The sequence below is a fragment of the Myxocyprinus asiaticus genome, chromosome 40 (genome assembly GCF_019703515.2).
Source record: "Myxocyprinus asiaticus isolate MX2 ecotype Aquarium Trade chromosome 40, UBuf_Myxa_2, whole genome shotgun sequence".
Taxonomy (NCBI): Eukaryota; Metazoa; Chordata; class Actinopteri; order Cypriniformes; family Catostomidae; genus Myxocyprinus; species Myxocyprinus asiaticus.
In genome coordinates this window covers 25,882,208-25,897,810 of record NC_059383.1, presented here as the reverse complement: position 1 = coordinate 25,897,810, position 15,603 = coordinate 25,882,208, and the positions used below count along the sequence as shown (strand labels likewise).

Below are 15,603 nucleotides of genomic sequence, written 5' to 3'. Positions count from 1 at the left end.
GTCACTGCTCTTATACATACTATGAAAGTGAATGGTGACCAGTTCCTGTCAAGTTCTAACAGTGACAAAAAAAGCACCATAAAATTACCATAACAGTAGCCTTCCTTACGACGTGTGCTATATTTCAAGTCTTCTGAAATCTATTTAACTTTGTATGAGGAACAGACCAAAATTAAGTGATTCACTTCCAAAAGTTAACGTTCCCCTACACCAAATGTGAATAAGATTTCATAACTGCGGTGGGGGGAATAGATTATCAGTGAATGACTTCAGACTTGATTATCAAAACTTCAGACTTGGAATATCCACCTTTTTCCCGAACGTGAAAGTGTTCTACGATCCGCCTGTTTTCAACTTTCGATCTCCAATGTTTTCACTCGCATCTGCGTATATTCTTAGCAGGTAATGTGATTTGTAAAAAAAAAAATTAAAAACATGTGGCTCAATAGTGCAGATATTTCACAGAGTCAAGATGACTGTTTTTATTTGACAGTGCCTTACTCGAGTAGGTAGATGACATGAAGCGACTCTCTGAGGTTAGTTATGTTGATATCATTGACTACTTCGAGTTATGACAGCCAACAACTGCACAAGCTGAGACTGAAATTTATTTTTACTCCAATTAACAATTAAATGATTGTTGCTCTCCACTCTCAAAAAAAAAAAAAAAAAAAAAAAATGAAATGTTGGATTTAATGTTCATTGTTGTGTCGACAGATTACACGTAACTGAGTTAAGTCACATAGAAATACTGTAACTCTATTAACCTCAATAAACCTAAGTTAATTACTCTTGATTAATCCAGTACTATTTAATTGAATCTAAATAAAATATCTACTTTTGTCCAAAATTATGTCCAAAGCCACTTAAGTTCAGTTATCCTAAAATCAAGATTCTCACTTTTAACCAAAGCAAACATTTTAATTTAGACTGTTTAATCAATTAATTACACCCTAACAAGTTGAATTTCTTTCAATCATGACAATCACTCTACATAAGTTCCTAAAAATGACCATGTAATTTTATCCCTCTATATAATGATCAGCACAATAAAAACTTATTGGATTAATAGCCATTATTTAATTTAAGCTATCACCTGTCCTCAACCTAAGCTCAAGCTCCACACTTCCTCATAATGATAACCCCCAAAACTCCAACATAACAGAAACTTTTCTAAATCTCAACATAACTAAACTTACACTAACACTAACTCTATACTGAATATAAATTTTTCAGAAAACACATACCATAGCACATCATTTGAACATTTACTCTCCCTATCAAGTCCCATGTAAAGCATGCTGGAAACTTGAAATCTCCTGTCCATGTGTTTTCCATTTGCACATGGGCAAATTTAGCGCAACTTGTCGACCTGTGTGCAGTATTACAGAAGAAACTCTATTTCATTCACCCAACTGAAGATAGCTTAGTAAATGCGACAACTAACTTTTCCAATTCATACAATCATTTCACTTTTAAGATACATACATGACTGCATTATTTTGTTTCAACTTAATTTACATGCTCTGAGCCAAGAGCAGCCACGTTTCATATTTTTAAGTGCATCTGAGTAAGCTGTTGACTTTTAGATCTGCAATTTAACGCATATCTACACTAGTATGAAAATATAGATACTTTAGAGCAATATCTATATCTTCATAGTAGTGTAGGTATGCGTTAAATTGCAAATCTAAAGGTCAATGGCTTACTCATTTTTATTTATTCAATTATGACTAAAAAACATATTATGTTAAAATGGATCTCCAGTCAGCATGTAAAATAATTTTGAAATTGTTTTGTATACTTGAACTTTTATAATGACTGACACACCATACAGGTAGAGTTTAGACTAACATGTTTCACAGCCAGTGACAGGTTGTTTAGGGGACCAGAGTGCTTGAACCGCTGGTGTCTGTGGGAACATATGGACCTAATGTAAAAGCAGTGCCAAATTTGTCAGGGATGATTGTTAGAACATAAATGTAAAACAGAGATTTGGCAGGGCTGAACTGCAGTACAGGCCAATATACTGTATCAGTGTATATGCCCCTTTTCAAATTCTAACTGACGAATCGAAAATGTTTTGTTTGGAATCCTTTCTTTCCCATGTGAAATGAGCACGGATTATTCAAGAATGTGGCCAAGCGAGGAATCCATATCCTCTTGGGGTTTCATCTGTTACAGATGTTTTGGATGTTTTTCAATGATCGAACTATTTCAGTGTGGTTATGTTTTGATTTGGATATCAAAATGAACTCCGCAAAGGTTTGTTTGGTTAGATATATCTGCACACATTCTCTGGACCCATCATAATTTTGACCACCCGTACTCCTTGGTTTATCTTGAGCACAGTTCACAGTTAGCACAGTGCAGTTGCTATGAAAATAAACTTGTGAGCTCAGTTTCAAATCACACTTAGTTCCAAATTATTATTTCAGGATACCTACATAAAGCAATAAGCCATGATAAGCTGTGCTTTAAAGTGATTCTATCACTGGTAAGGGTGGTTTTTCTAGTTAAAATCCAATCAAATCACTTGATTTTGACTTGAGCCACACAGACTCACAGACTTGAGTGGCTTATTGCTTTTATAAAATAGTGGCAATAGCAATACGATAAAAGGCACTTATGTTTAATAAATCATTAAATATATTTTTGAAAATTATTGGAATAACAATTCCTTGTATTAATTAGCATATTCCTAACTGTAGGCTAGTTGTGATTGCTAAGCAAACAACTTGGCACATTAATTTAAAATGTGGGGTCACAGGGGTGCGCTTTTAGTCATTTTACAAATGCTTTGGCTCATCCAATCAAAATTTAGAGTTGGAACTATTCAGTTTAAAAGGGACATTTGACTAATAATTGTGTTAATTAAAAGAAGTGCAGACTGAGATAGATTAACTACTGCACTCAGACAATTATTTTAAGAGCAGAGAGTTGTAGATGTATATGGATGGTCCATTGCTTTGGCACTTATTGATCTGTGAAGTTAATCAAGAGTGGATTACAGCAACTTTCTACTAGGTCACTGTGCATCTTCAGATTAACACTTATTTATTACCATTGGCCTGTGTATAGTTTGCCCAATCAATATTAATTTTGAATTGTGGGGTATATGGTGTTGTTGTGCTAAATGCAAGGTTATTTTAGTTACTCTGTACTTTTGTGGTAAATTCAACAAGACTCAAACCAAAGTTTTGAGCGGTTTTTCATCCTACCATCCTGTTCTTGGAAATGTTGAAAGATTTTTGAGACTTGATTTTGAGCTTCACATCTGACAAAGGTCAGAAATGGGATCAGGAAACAAAACAACAACTTGAGACACAGACAGGCAGCTCTTTTTTACCAAAAGATATCAAAGCTCAAAGCATGTCTGGCCTGTTGTGGGAATCTGTTTTGGCATATGGGGAGTATTACTTCACATTAAGGAGAATAATGTAGCTCATAAAGGGGGGAACTCATCTGAACTGGATTACTGATTTTATCAGTTGGAGTCTTATAATAGAACAGTTCGTGAGAACTGTCTGAAAAAGGTTTCTAGAAATTGCATGTTGACACAAAGGGTACCTCGTTTCTTTTGGGACATTCATAATGAACTGCAAAGTGTCTTTCATTGCATTATCCAGTGTGAAAGACATTATGTGGTAAAATGACTGATTATTAATTTAAATGGCATTTTAAGAAGTTCTGGTCAAGAATATAACTTCATACTCACGGTTTGTTTTCCGAACTGAACTTAACCAACTGTTTTGCTGCTTTTGAAGGGCTAAGCAAAGTCCATCTTTTAGCAAATTATCCCGCCCTGTTAAACTTTGGATAATGACATATAACAACTTTGTTCCATACAGTTGCAAGGCATTCTAAATAAAGTTCCCATTCTTTGATGTTTAACGGTTAATTCAATCAGAATGATTTGATTAGATTTCTCTTCAAAGTCATTCGAAGTTATTAAAATTTTCTTCTGGATATCACAGAACATGTACTTGCTTCTAATAAATCAGGACTAATTTACAGCAAATTTCATTAAAATTTTATTCAGAAAAAAAGGAAGAAATTCATACTGGTGCACAATTTATATTTGTCTACAAAACTAATTTCAATCAATTAAGCATAAGCCTTTAGATCAAAAGGCTTTTAAGATTATGAAAAACTTCCCCCTAACTTTAGTGTTTTTGTTGACTTTTAGGAAACACCGATCAGTTTATGGGGGTGTCATACAATTAACTGAGAGTTACAATTTGAGAGGTCATATTTTTATTGAAGAAAGAAAACCAGCCTGAGAGCTGAGAATGTGCTGAGGAACTTAGTGAGTTTGTGGCTTGTGTGACATAGTCAGGCTGAGAATTCCTCAGTCTTACCCTGCCAAACTTTCCTCAAGTCAAACTCACATGAGTCAATTACTCTATACTCCCCCAGCAACCCCATGACACATTCTTTAGCTGTGTCGTTCTGCCAGACAGCTGTTGTTGTGCTGTATCATTGTTAAATGAACGGCATGTTGTGCATAGAACCCTGTGGAGCCCTGTTCATGCTCGATAAACTGAATTTGATGCTCATTATCCATGTCTTTTAGAATGTTTTTTTTTTTAGAATGTTCAGTTTAAGATACTGTTTGAGTCGTTAGATATGCTCTTGAATGCAGAACTTGATCCTCTGCAGATTTGCAGTGAGCACCACAGGTTTCCTAATACTTGCTGTAGTGCTGTAGAGTTTCTGCCATACATTATGCTTCATGTTTTTATTAAAATTAAGTTTCCATGGGCTGATTCAACCATAGGTGTAGGAAATAATTGAGAGGACAATAAACCTTTTCAACTTTACTCATGAATATTAATTAGCCAATGTATGTTCACAACCAGTGTCATTATTTTTCTTTATTATGGGACAATATTTGCCCCCACTAATATCTGCTGATACTAAAACACTATAGTATCAGCAGAGGCTCCAAACTCATTCTACAACTAGACAGACCTAGAATAGAACATCAAATTTGTTAGACAGCAGATATGAAAAAAGTTGAATTCTCAACATGGGCATTTTTTCGGCACATTTGAAATGTGTGGGCCATTTTGTCACTTTTAACAGTATTTTTGCCCCAAGCCTTAGTTAATTTCTGACCCTGTTTCCCAATAATTTGCTGAAAGTCACTGATTTGCTGAAAATAAGTTTAAAGTGGACATACTCTACATTACAATATAGAGAGTAATGAAAGTAAAGATAGAGATGGACCAAACACAATATGAAATTTTAAAGCTGCCTCACAGGAACACAGATTCTTTGTACTTATAGAGCCTTTTAGAATGTTAAGATAAAAAATAAATAAAAACGGAAAGCTTGCAACAAAAAACTGTACATTCAATTTGTTCCTGTGAACTTCCAGATAGTGTTTCTTTCCTGTCCATTGGCAGGAAAGAAACTTGTGTGATGATTTTGGCGAAGATTCATGTACTGTAGTTAACATAAGTCTCTTCGGACATGCTGAGTACAAATTCCTTGTCATAATGTCTTTGGGATTTAAGTAACATCAACATTCACTGTGATTAATATTGTTCTTCAGGTAAAACGTTGTTGAGCTCAAATACACAAGAACTCTTAATAAGTCCAAATTGTTTTAAACCAGACACTTTGTTTTAGATTCTCTTTGATTTACATATGTTTAGAGAATTTTAGGATTTAGAGAAAACACAATTTCAAAAAGCTGATTTAAAATGGATCCCTAGAAGCAACAGTCTTAATGGTTTTGTACAAAATGTCAAGACAAGCAGTTGTGTCACTTAATGAGAAATGCATTTCTCTGACCATATTTAGACACTTTCATTTACGTCTAACTTAACCTTGTTAAAGTGTTATTGCATGAAAAGGACAAACATCCATTAAGAGTAAAAAAATGCTCAGCTATGTGTCACAGCCACCAATTATAACATATGTGTCTCATGATTAAATCTACTTAAGGATGCAACCAACGATTTAGGCAAATAATAATATACGAGTCGACCACATCTGAATATTGGGGGGATCATGTCCTGGCTATGGTCCTGATTATAATTATTTCCATCCACAATTGTGCTGGAAATCCTAATTGTTTATTATGATTTAAATTTTCAATTTTTTATCTGGAATAGAGATACAGTCCACGGACACGTTGCGTCGGCTACCCATTTACTTTTTTACAAAGCCAATAGCAAACAAAAGTAAAACTTACACTGAAGTGTATTTGCTTCTTTTCTAAGAAAGCAGAATATTATATTAACATTTTCTGTGTTTCTACCCTTCAGATCGTCATTTCTACCAAACCGAAGGTACAGTGACAATTCCAACCGAATCCTGTCAAGTGAGCTGGAGTCGCAGGAGTCTGTTGTTGCCTAATAGCCTCAGACTTCACATGCCTACAGATGCCATTTGATGATTATACATCCATCAGCCCACATAGGAAATATTTCGAACCAGAGATTCTCGATTCATTCTAATTTCCTTTTTCATGGGTGTTCACTTTCAATGATACATAACAGGGTTATGATTGACTATATCCAGTAGGCCTGTTTCACAGAACTTCTTTTAAAATGAATTTGGCATGCAGGCATTTTACAGAACTGCTTAAATCAGTGTAAAAAAATATATGTCCAGGAATGTTTCAAGGAGCTGGGGAAAGTTTGAGAAAGCACACACACACACAAAAATGAAGACAAAAACTGCACTTTAAAGAGAAATGTCTCTTGATCAGATTGAAAATTTTTCAAGTGGTTCTCATCTTTCAAGTTCAGAGGAACATGTCTACTTTAGCAGTAAAGTATGACAAACAATGACAAATTCAGTACATACTCCTCAGCAGGTGGGTGAAAGCGCCCCATCATTTAGGCATGGGATTATTCTTGCATCCTGCAAACCATTTCCTTAAATGCAGATTTTCTGACTAATGAGAAAATAGATACTCCATCTTTAATCATTAATGCATTTATGTTTTACATGCAGTTTTTGCAATGCACTTCTGTGAAAAGTAGTGATTTGTCACTGTGTGACATTTTTTACTTTTATTGTATCACTGTGTAATCTGACTGAATTTATTGTACAGTGTATCTGGAAGATCTAATATCTGTTGTTTCGAAAAAACAAAAACAAACACATTCTTACTCGGCATTGCATCTGTTCAGCACTTAAATAACATTTTTGTCTTATCCATTACATAAAAGCCTGTGTTTGATGGATATGCCATTGTTCTTTTCATTGTGCTCCTTCCAGCTCGATGGAGGTTCCTAAGAGACAGCTAAATGGTGAACCATTTTAATTGTATAATTCTTCATATGGCATTGAAAGCATTAGCATGATCAGCCCATTTCACCATTTTGCTCAAATGAGCCAATTACATGTCTAGACATTGAACACCACTCAAATATTTAAACTTTAGCATCAAAGATCTGTTTAATTTGCAAAACAAAAAAGATATGGGTTTATTCTGATTGAATTAAACAGCAGACATCCAATCACCAGGCCACAGATGTTTTGCTCTTTTCCAGCTTCACTTAAACTTGATGTGGTAATAGAGATAATCTGAAAAAAAATAACAGTAAGCTCTCTGAAGTGCAATTGCTTTGGCATCCACTCCACATATCCATATATCACTACAAACAACTTAAGCCTTTACGTCTAGGTATTCAGGAGAATTCAGGGTGAAGAAATGTATAAAGTGTGCAGACTAAAAAAAGAAAGATTTTAATATTTAATTAGAAATGTATAAAGAAGCATTTTATTTTTTGAGGGGAAAAAAAAAGTGCTGTATGTACAAAGAAATGCAAAGGACTGACCCTATTATGAGTTAATATATACATATTCTGACTAGATAAGTAAGCATAAAAGAAGTTGGATAAAAGAGCAAGGGGCAAGATAAAAAAAAAAGTATTTAAAACAAGTCTTTGAAAAAAGTCACTACACTCGTCAAATCTAGATAAGAAAAACACCTGAGAATAACAGAGAATGTGCTGTACAGTCTTAATACAAACATGACCATTTGTGACCTAAGCTTCATGGAAAATAAATACATAAAAACCAAATAGTTTCAATGTTGACAAGACGATCACAGCATGTCTTTAACAGTAGAATTAAGAAAAGCATCATAGCTGGCTTTCCTGGAGAGCTCATTCTGTAGTGGAAGAAACAAAAATGAAAATACATTTGTTAACATCTTTGAGTTAAGCAGAGTCATCACTCATTAGAATAATGCATGGACCTTAAAATGTTAACAATCTTATGTGAATTTGTAGTCAAAAATGATTATTTTTCTGATTACTGATGTTCCATTTACGTTTAATAAACATCCGCGGAAGTTGTTGAGTGCTGAGTGATTGCACTTACAGTAAAGTCTGAGTAGCTCACAGGAACCGGCTTTTTGTCACTGTTGAACTCCTGCAGCGGCACACGGGGTCCAGAGCTGGCCTCTGTAGTTTTATTCCTCTGTTGGACCAAACCAGAAGACAAAAAACCCTCAGAGCCAGTCTTCAAGAAAAATTACACCAATTAATTTCTTGCACCACTGAGAAAATTCAAATGATGTGACATTATGTCTATTATGAACTTGTCTTCTCTTTGACTACAGATCAGTGTCAGAATGAGAAATTAATATTTTTTATTAAGGGGCAATATTTAAGCCCTGGAATTGATTTTCAAAGCATGCAAGAACACACAGTGTGTCATCCATTCATTTCAAATACTTCATTTGAATCAATTAATTAAACTAAATTCTCAATCTGAACAATAAGTGATGCAAACTCATGAGAGGTGAAAAAGGTGAGCAAGTCAATGCAGGTGTGCTAGGGGTGTATTTTCAGTTGATTTGTTTGTTGTATTTAAAGCTTTTAAGCTTAAAGTACCCATTTCAAGTGATTTTAATAAATAAAATGTGGGAAGTTTTACCAAACCAATTTTGGAATTAGCTTTAAAAAAGGTGTCTTCAGCTAAAAGGTGAGAAGTTTGCATCCCTGAATAATGCACAAGATATCATAGCACAATAAAAGCTCTGCTATACAGATATTTGTCATACTAGATACAAGTCACAACAGTGTCTGCAGAGGCACTAAACCCCTAACTACAAAGACCTAGATTATAAAAAATGAAATGTTATATAATATAAATATTTTTAAAAGCCAATTTTGCCCCCAGAATTTAAATATCTTGAACATTTCTGTCACTTCCGGTGGCATTTTTGTCCTGGACACTAGCTCATTTCTGACCCTGCGATGGATTGTTTGCATACAGTGCTGAATTTTGTTTTTACACAACAGTGTCATCTAGTGTTAGCCAAGACAACGTCTCTATTTTCACACTTCACTTCATTTTAACCACAAGTGTTTTGGACTGATCTTAAGCCGAAAGCATAGGGCTGAACAGAGTTTTGATTGCCACAAGCAGGCGTTTTACCTTGGCAGAGAGTTGAGGCCTTCCTGGCACACACAGAAACGTGGTGGAGGAACCGCTGCTACTGGCACTACTGACACTGCTTACTGTGGCAGTGCAGGGTACCAGCATATTGGGCATCTGGCAGAAAGATGGTTACAGAATGGTGATTACACAATTTGAAGACCCCCCCGCCTCATTTGTTCATTAAAAAGCTTGTTTTTAAATTAGAGTTCCCATACCTTTTGACCAATGAATTTACATGACTTTTATAAATACTCAAATAACTGGATAATGATTATTTTATTTATTTATTTATTTATTTTTTTAAGAGATTGCATTCACAAAGAGTGCATACTAAAATACATTTTCACCTTAGATATTCCCATTACTATATAAAAAAAAAAAAGTATGCATTAATTTTCATGATTTTTCCAGGCCTGGAAATCCCAGTTTTAAAATGACTTTATATTTCCTGGTTTTCCATGGCCTTGGGAACCCTGTTGAATACAACACTATCAGTGAGAAAATAGTTACCTTTCTAATTTTGTTGGGGGTTGTGGTGGTATATGCCGACCCAAGAGCTCTCTTTGTTGGAGTTTTAAACTGAGAGATTTCAGCTTTCTTTGTCATCTGGAATGCACAAATCATCATGGTCTAAAAAAGCGCTCATGCAATAAAGTACCCAAACATATGAATTACAGTTCACTTACTATTTCTACTAAATTACTTTATGGCACGTATTGTGAGTTTACAAACTATCTGATATCTTAAGTAAAACTAATTAAATCCTTTAACAGCAGAGCAAACAGCCATAAAGTCAAATTCACCCGTTCATTCTTCTCCTTATCTTTCTGCAAACGATGCTCTTCCCACTGGCTGGAGATGAAATCCATGATCCTTTGCCCTTGCACAAGGAAGGCGGTGCACTTATTCTTTTCCCATTCCTCCACATGGCATCTTAACTCCTCCTCCAGCTGTGCATGTATAAATACATATTCCATAAATACTAGTCAGATAATTTTTTTTTTTTTTTTTTGGTTCGCAACTAGGATCAGAAATTCCGCAACATCTAAAAAAAGATCATGATATTCTTTTCTAGGCTTAGTTATACATATTACCACATAAAATAGTTAATTAAATTTAATGGGTAACAGTTGATACACGTCCAAACTAATTATTCAGATTGAGAATTTGTTAATGAATTTATTTAAGTATTTGACATAAAAAGGATGACACAGCATTTTTATATGATTAGAAAAAAATAAGCCCTCATAAAAGATCAGGGAAAATGCCACCAAAAATCAAATCAAGGGGGCAATGGGAAAGTTGGTGTCTGACACTGTACACAACATTTACAATATTATTTCAACAGAAATATTTATTTTGAGTACCTTGGGGAGCAGTTTCTGCACTTTGGCCCTGTCCTTACTCTCTCTGAGCAAAGACCCTCCTCTGTTGCTGAATCGATTTGGATCTGCAGCCTTTCTCTGACAAGGCAAACATATTAAACATAATGAAACATGTGAAATCACATCAGGTTAAGTGTAAACTTTGCCCATAAGATGCCTACGAGAACCTCAAACTCCTGAAAGAGAGCCCAGTTCCTCTTCCATTTCTCCAGGTCCTCCAGAATTGGCTGAGCGGTCTCATAGAAGGCCTTCATTCTCAGCAGCTCTTCATCATGCAGGGCCAGTAGCTCCTCTGTGTAATGATCTGTTCAACAGCAGTGGGGTGGTAACCAGAATATCCTATTATACCCTATTCCATTAGTAAGTGAACAATTTGTTCACAAATCGGACATTGCTACTTCACTTATGAACGTTCAAAGGAAAGCTAAGCAAAATGTTAAGTTTTATAGTGAATAGCAAGGGCTGGGACTGTAAAATCGTGATAAACGTAGGAGAGTGATGATGTGTAATTTAAAAAAAGTTTATTTTGGCGCATGCAGAGTGTCGTCTATTTTCCATGTCAGTGCTGAATAATGTCGGGGTTGTCCAGCTGTTTGACTTCCTTGAAAGCCAGGCTTGAATAACGAATAACGACTTAAATGTCTTAACCAAAGCTATCGTTTTACTTGGAATATTGCACACAAGATGTATGGACCCATTTTTATTCTTCTTTTGCATCCTGTTTGAACCTTGGAAGCTCAAGTCCTCATTCAATGTAATGCATGGAAAAGAGCAACCAGTACATTCTGCAGTATATCTTCTTTGTGTTTGCATTGTGTAAGAAAGTCATACAGGTTTGGAAGTTAACTATTCCATTTATCGTTCATTAAAGTAAATGCAACTTACTATCACAGAAGTGAACACTGAATGTCTCTCTCTGTTCTGGTCCAAACATGCATTTGTCCCACAGAACCACAAGCTCCTGTCGGACCTTATCAATCACGTCCTCGAGCTGAGCCATCTGCAGTTCCTCCAGATGTTCTACAACGCCCTTCCACTGCAAGAGGAAATGCACTCCATTAACATTGCACTGGTAAACCGCAAGGAACGGTAAGATCTGTGTATCCTGATATGACATCCTGTGGGTTAGACACAAATTAGCTCTCACCCGTCTGATATCATCAGAGAGAGTGCTCATGGCAGCCTCATGGAATGCCTCGCCTTCCGGCTCTGGACAACTCAGACGATTCCACAGGCTCGTAGCTCGCTCCTTGAGTTTGTCTTTGGCTGAAATCAAGGATTCCTTTTTCATTTCCAGCTGTGGGCAGTAAGTATTTATTAAATATTAGTTGCAGTCAGCACAAGACCCTGCCCATTTCTGTTTTATTTGGTGGGGGGGGTTGCTTCTATATTGAGTTAGCTTTAGTGGAGTGCAACAGGAAATTATTGGGGAGGAAGAGAGACAGAATGCGATCAAGACACATTGCAAACCAGACTAAAACCCGCATCTGTATCAGGCTGGTCAGGATGCCCAAAGAAACAGAGCAATATTAAAATAGTAACTCAGAGCCACAGTGTTTACACTTTTCAGGGGAATAAACCTACTTATAGTTGTTGCTACATATTAAGCTGGGACAGATACAATTTTTTTTACACATTTCACCTTTTTAAAAAAAAGGTATTTATTATAAATTAACATTTAAACTGTAGTACCTGGCTGAGCAGCAGCTTCAGGGCTTTGATATTGTCATGTGTGAGCAGAAAAATGTCAGTATCGGGGCAGATAGACTCCCTTTCCAGACTGTTTTCAGGTTCATGTCCCATCTCATCCATCAGACTCCTGATGTCCTCCCTGAGCCCAGAGAACACCTTCACCCTGCTCTCCTACAACAGAGAGAAAGCTCAAATTAAGCTATGACAAGTTACAAAAACATTCATGACAGACTCACAAGCGATCAGGGGCCGGTTGCACCAGCTATACGCAAGTTTCAGCTTAGCCTAGTTGTGGCGTAAATGGGCACTAAGTCACAATTTACGAACTACAAAATATGTGAGCGTTGCACCATCAAACTTAGGTAGAACGTAACCCTATGTGTAAACTAAATATTTACAGAAGACTCCAACAAGGAGTAACGGTTGGAATAAAAAAGCAGACTGATATTTTGTGACATTAATGAGCTCGTTTTGGTTGACAAGCTTCAGTCCTTTCGACATAGCCTATATGATGATGTTGAATTACACTCGTTTATATTTACGGGAGAAAACAACTTCAGCATAAAACCGATCTAATGGTGCACTTTCCTGTGTATGCCGCCCAGTGTCAAGTTTCAACATATACAAAATATTTAAATGAATAAATGTCTATTTTTCCAGCCTGTTGTATTAGTATTTATTTATTGCCCCTTTTTCATTTTCTATACAGTTATTGAATATTGTTATTTACATGGGCTAAATATACCATTAATGAAATCTTGTTTTATTAAGTATCATATTTCAATGGGGATATAATTTATTACAGCTGACAGTCACGAGAGCAAACACGGTTTGAACATCAACCGTAACAAGATCAAACTGAAATTCACAGCTTTTTAATACTTCTGTGTACAAATTTGAAAGCTGCTTATTGGATCAATGTAAGTGAATGTCATATTATGCAACTACACATTCCTTCACGGAGAGCTTACGACCTACTAGTTAAGTCTTGCCTTAAGAACAGGTGGTGCAACCAAATTAAGCACTGACTTAGTTACAAACTAACTAGTAGTTACTAAGCCCTTAGTGTGAACTTTACGTCTCAACATAAGTGAGACCGTATGCACAGCTGGTGCAGCCCTAACCAGAAGAACAACTCCAAATAAAAAAAAAAGGATGACAGATCCCTCCCAGAGCAGTTGTTCAAAGTGACGTGTACTTTTTCAATGCAGAGTTTCTCTACATGCTCCTGGAGTTCCCGCAGCTGGGTTTGAGAGGGCACACTTCCTGTTGGGATGTAATATGGGGTGGCACACAGAGTCACACACAGCTCCTCATCCTGCTTTCTCAGATCGTTCATCTCTCTCAGACGGTCATTCTTCTCTTTCTGAAGAGATTCAACATGGCAACGCAGGTTCTTCTCCATCTGCAGAACCGTAAGGCCTTCCTCCAACTATAAAAGATTGTAATATAACATTTGAAAGGAAAATTGGCACTTTCTGTGAACAAGTCAAAACTACAATAAAATGGAAAATGTAATGAAATTATTTCCTTGGACTTTGCTTAATATGTTCTGACAAATATCAATTCAACAGACAATGTCACAATTATGACAGTGTTGTATGACTTTAATTGATGGAGAGTTGAGAAGGTCAAAAGTGACAAGATTTATCGATTAGGGGAAAGTGTCATTCTAGGCTCTTCTACATAATGTAACATTACATCACAAGACTTACTTTAAATGGCTCCACTGCCAGCTCCAAGCACAATGTATCCAATTGTTTCTGGGAGGTAATGATATCGGCCCTGATGCGATGACGTAAGGCCTCTTCCTCCATGATCATGGAATGTAAAAGACCCTGGAAGAACATGGGTAATTGCAAAGTTTTAAGCCTGCATCTTAATAGGGGAGAGGGAGATGGTATGATTGCCACAAGGCAGAACTTACATCAATATGCTTTTTCACAGTTTGCATTCTCTCCACCCTCTGATCTTCCATGATGCCAATGCTGTCCCATATATCCACCAGTCTCGCCATTGCATGATTGATCTCGGTCACAAGAGAGAATGCCAAAGCTTCACTGCTCATGCAAACACAAGGATATAAATTCAATGAACTGAACACTGAGGTAGATTTACATGCCAAAAAAACAAAAAACATATGGGGACAGCAATTCATGGATAATACATCCATTATTATTGTTTATGTTATATGGTTTTTAATTACCAAGTAACAGGGTTCATGTAAACTCCTACATGTAAACACGGCTGATAACATCGAAACATATCAGCAACATTTTAGACAACTGTACTTAAAGTAATAAATTACACTTACTAAAGGTTAAATAAAGGCTGGTCTTTTAATTTATTAAAGACTAAAACAATTCAATTTATGTGGAAAAATTCGTTGCCATGCAAAAAGCCTCAGAATACGCATGTAATACATTTGTTTCAAATCATTCAAGATTCGAAAATTCAAACTTCAAGGTCGAACGTTCGAAAATGACATTGGAACCGAATTGGAAGGCAAACATCAAACGTTCTAAAGCACATATCATGCCCCAAAATACTGTTTAGGCAGGCAGCTCACTAGGTTTTGAGACAGAGCCATAACATTATTTAGTTCGCGCTGGCTGTTTAACAGTCTTTGCGTGTAATACACACACTTACCTTCGTCGACAGGACATCGTTGTACTGTATTCACGCACCCCTACGTCGATAAACTGTATAATAGCCTATATAAGTATGAATTAAAAGACACCCGTCTCTCTCTCTCTCTCTCTCTTCCGATAACGAGCGCTAAAAATTTGAATTGCAGCTGACGTCTTCTGTTCTTCTTCACTGGATGCAAAGAGAAAAAGTGACTCATATTTCATTCAGGGTAAAGCGCCACCACGCGTTCGGGAGTGGAATATTTTCCTTATCACAAGCAAATAGTTAGCTTTTTGTATGTCCTCCAGACAGCCAGTGCTGTGATATAAATGATTCTGGTTGGCCATTCATAATCTATTACGATGTTTATGTGATAACATTTCTTGTGAAATGAGCACATAGCTAAACTGTGCACCTGTGTTGTAACAAGACTGACATAAACGATGAACTATGGTGGCATGAAACAGTGGCCTAATTATCT

General features: G+C 36.2%; 2 protein-coding genes across 3 annotated transcripts in view; one reads left to right on the top strand and one right to left on the bottom strand.

Annotated features, from left to right (window-relative positions):
• LOC127431153 (5-hydroxytryptamine receptor 4-like) overlaps nt 1–8,007 on the top strand; it is a 32,914-nt gene extending 24,907 nt beyond the window's left edge. For both annotated transcript variants that reach the window (XM_051681435.1, XM_051681434.1), the window contains one exon: nt 6,279–8,007. In XM_051681435.1, coding sequence (XP_051537395.1) covers nt 6,279–6,369 — 91 coding nt within the window. In that variant the 3' untranslated portion in view covers nt 6,370–8,007. The remainder of the gene's footprint in view (nt 1–6,278) is intronic.
• On the bottom strand, nt 7,761–15,295 carry LOC127431152 (protein regulator of cytokinesis 1-like). Its single transcript, XM_051681433.1, has 14 exons — nt 15,141–15,295; nt 14,419–14,551; nt 14,207–14,329; nt 13,690–13,923; nt 12,492–12,662; nt 11,947–12,096; nt 11,685–11,835; nt 10,967–11,103; nt 10,782–10,877; nt 10,218–10,364; nt 9,925–10,020; nt 9,412–9,528; nt 8,350–8,448; nt 7,761–8,137 (listed from the first exon to the last, which is right to left on the bottom strand). The coding sequence occupies exons 1-14, from the start codon at nt 15,155–15,157 to the stop codon at nt 8,072–8,074; spliced, it is 1,737 nt and encodes a 578-aa protein (XP_051537393.1). The 5' UTR covers nt 15,158–15,295; the 3' UTR covers nt 7,761–8,071.
• Between the last annotated feature and the right edge of the window lie 308 nt (nt 15,296–15,603).

Bases quoted from the DNA above. Each gene is read 5' to 3' on its own strand.
- LOC127431152 (XM_051681433.1), bottom strand. The intron at 11,104-11,684 runs GTAAGTTGCATT...GCTGTTGAACAG, and splicing joins CAGTGTTCACTTCTGTGATA to ATCATTACACAGAGGAGCTA. The intron at 8,138-8,349 runs GTAAGTGCAATC...CTTCCACTACAG, and splicing joins TGAGCTACTCAGACTTTACT to AATGAGCTCTCCAGGAAAGC.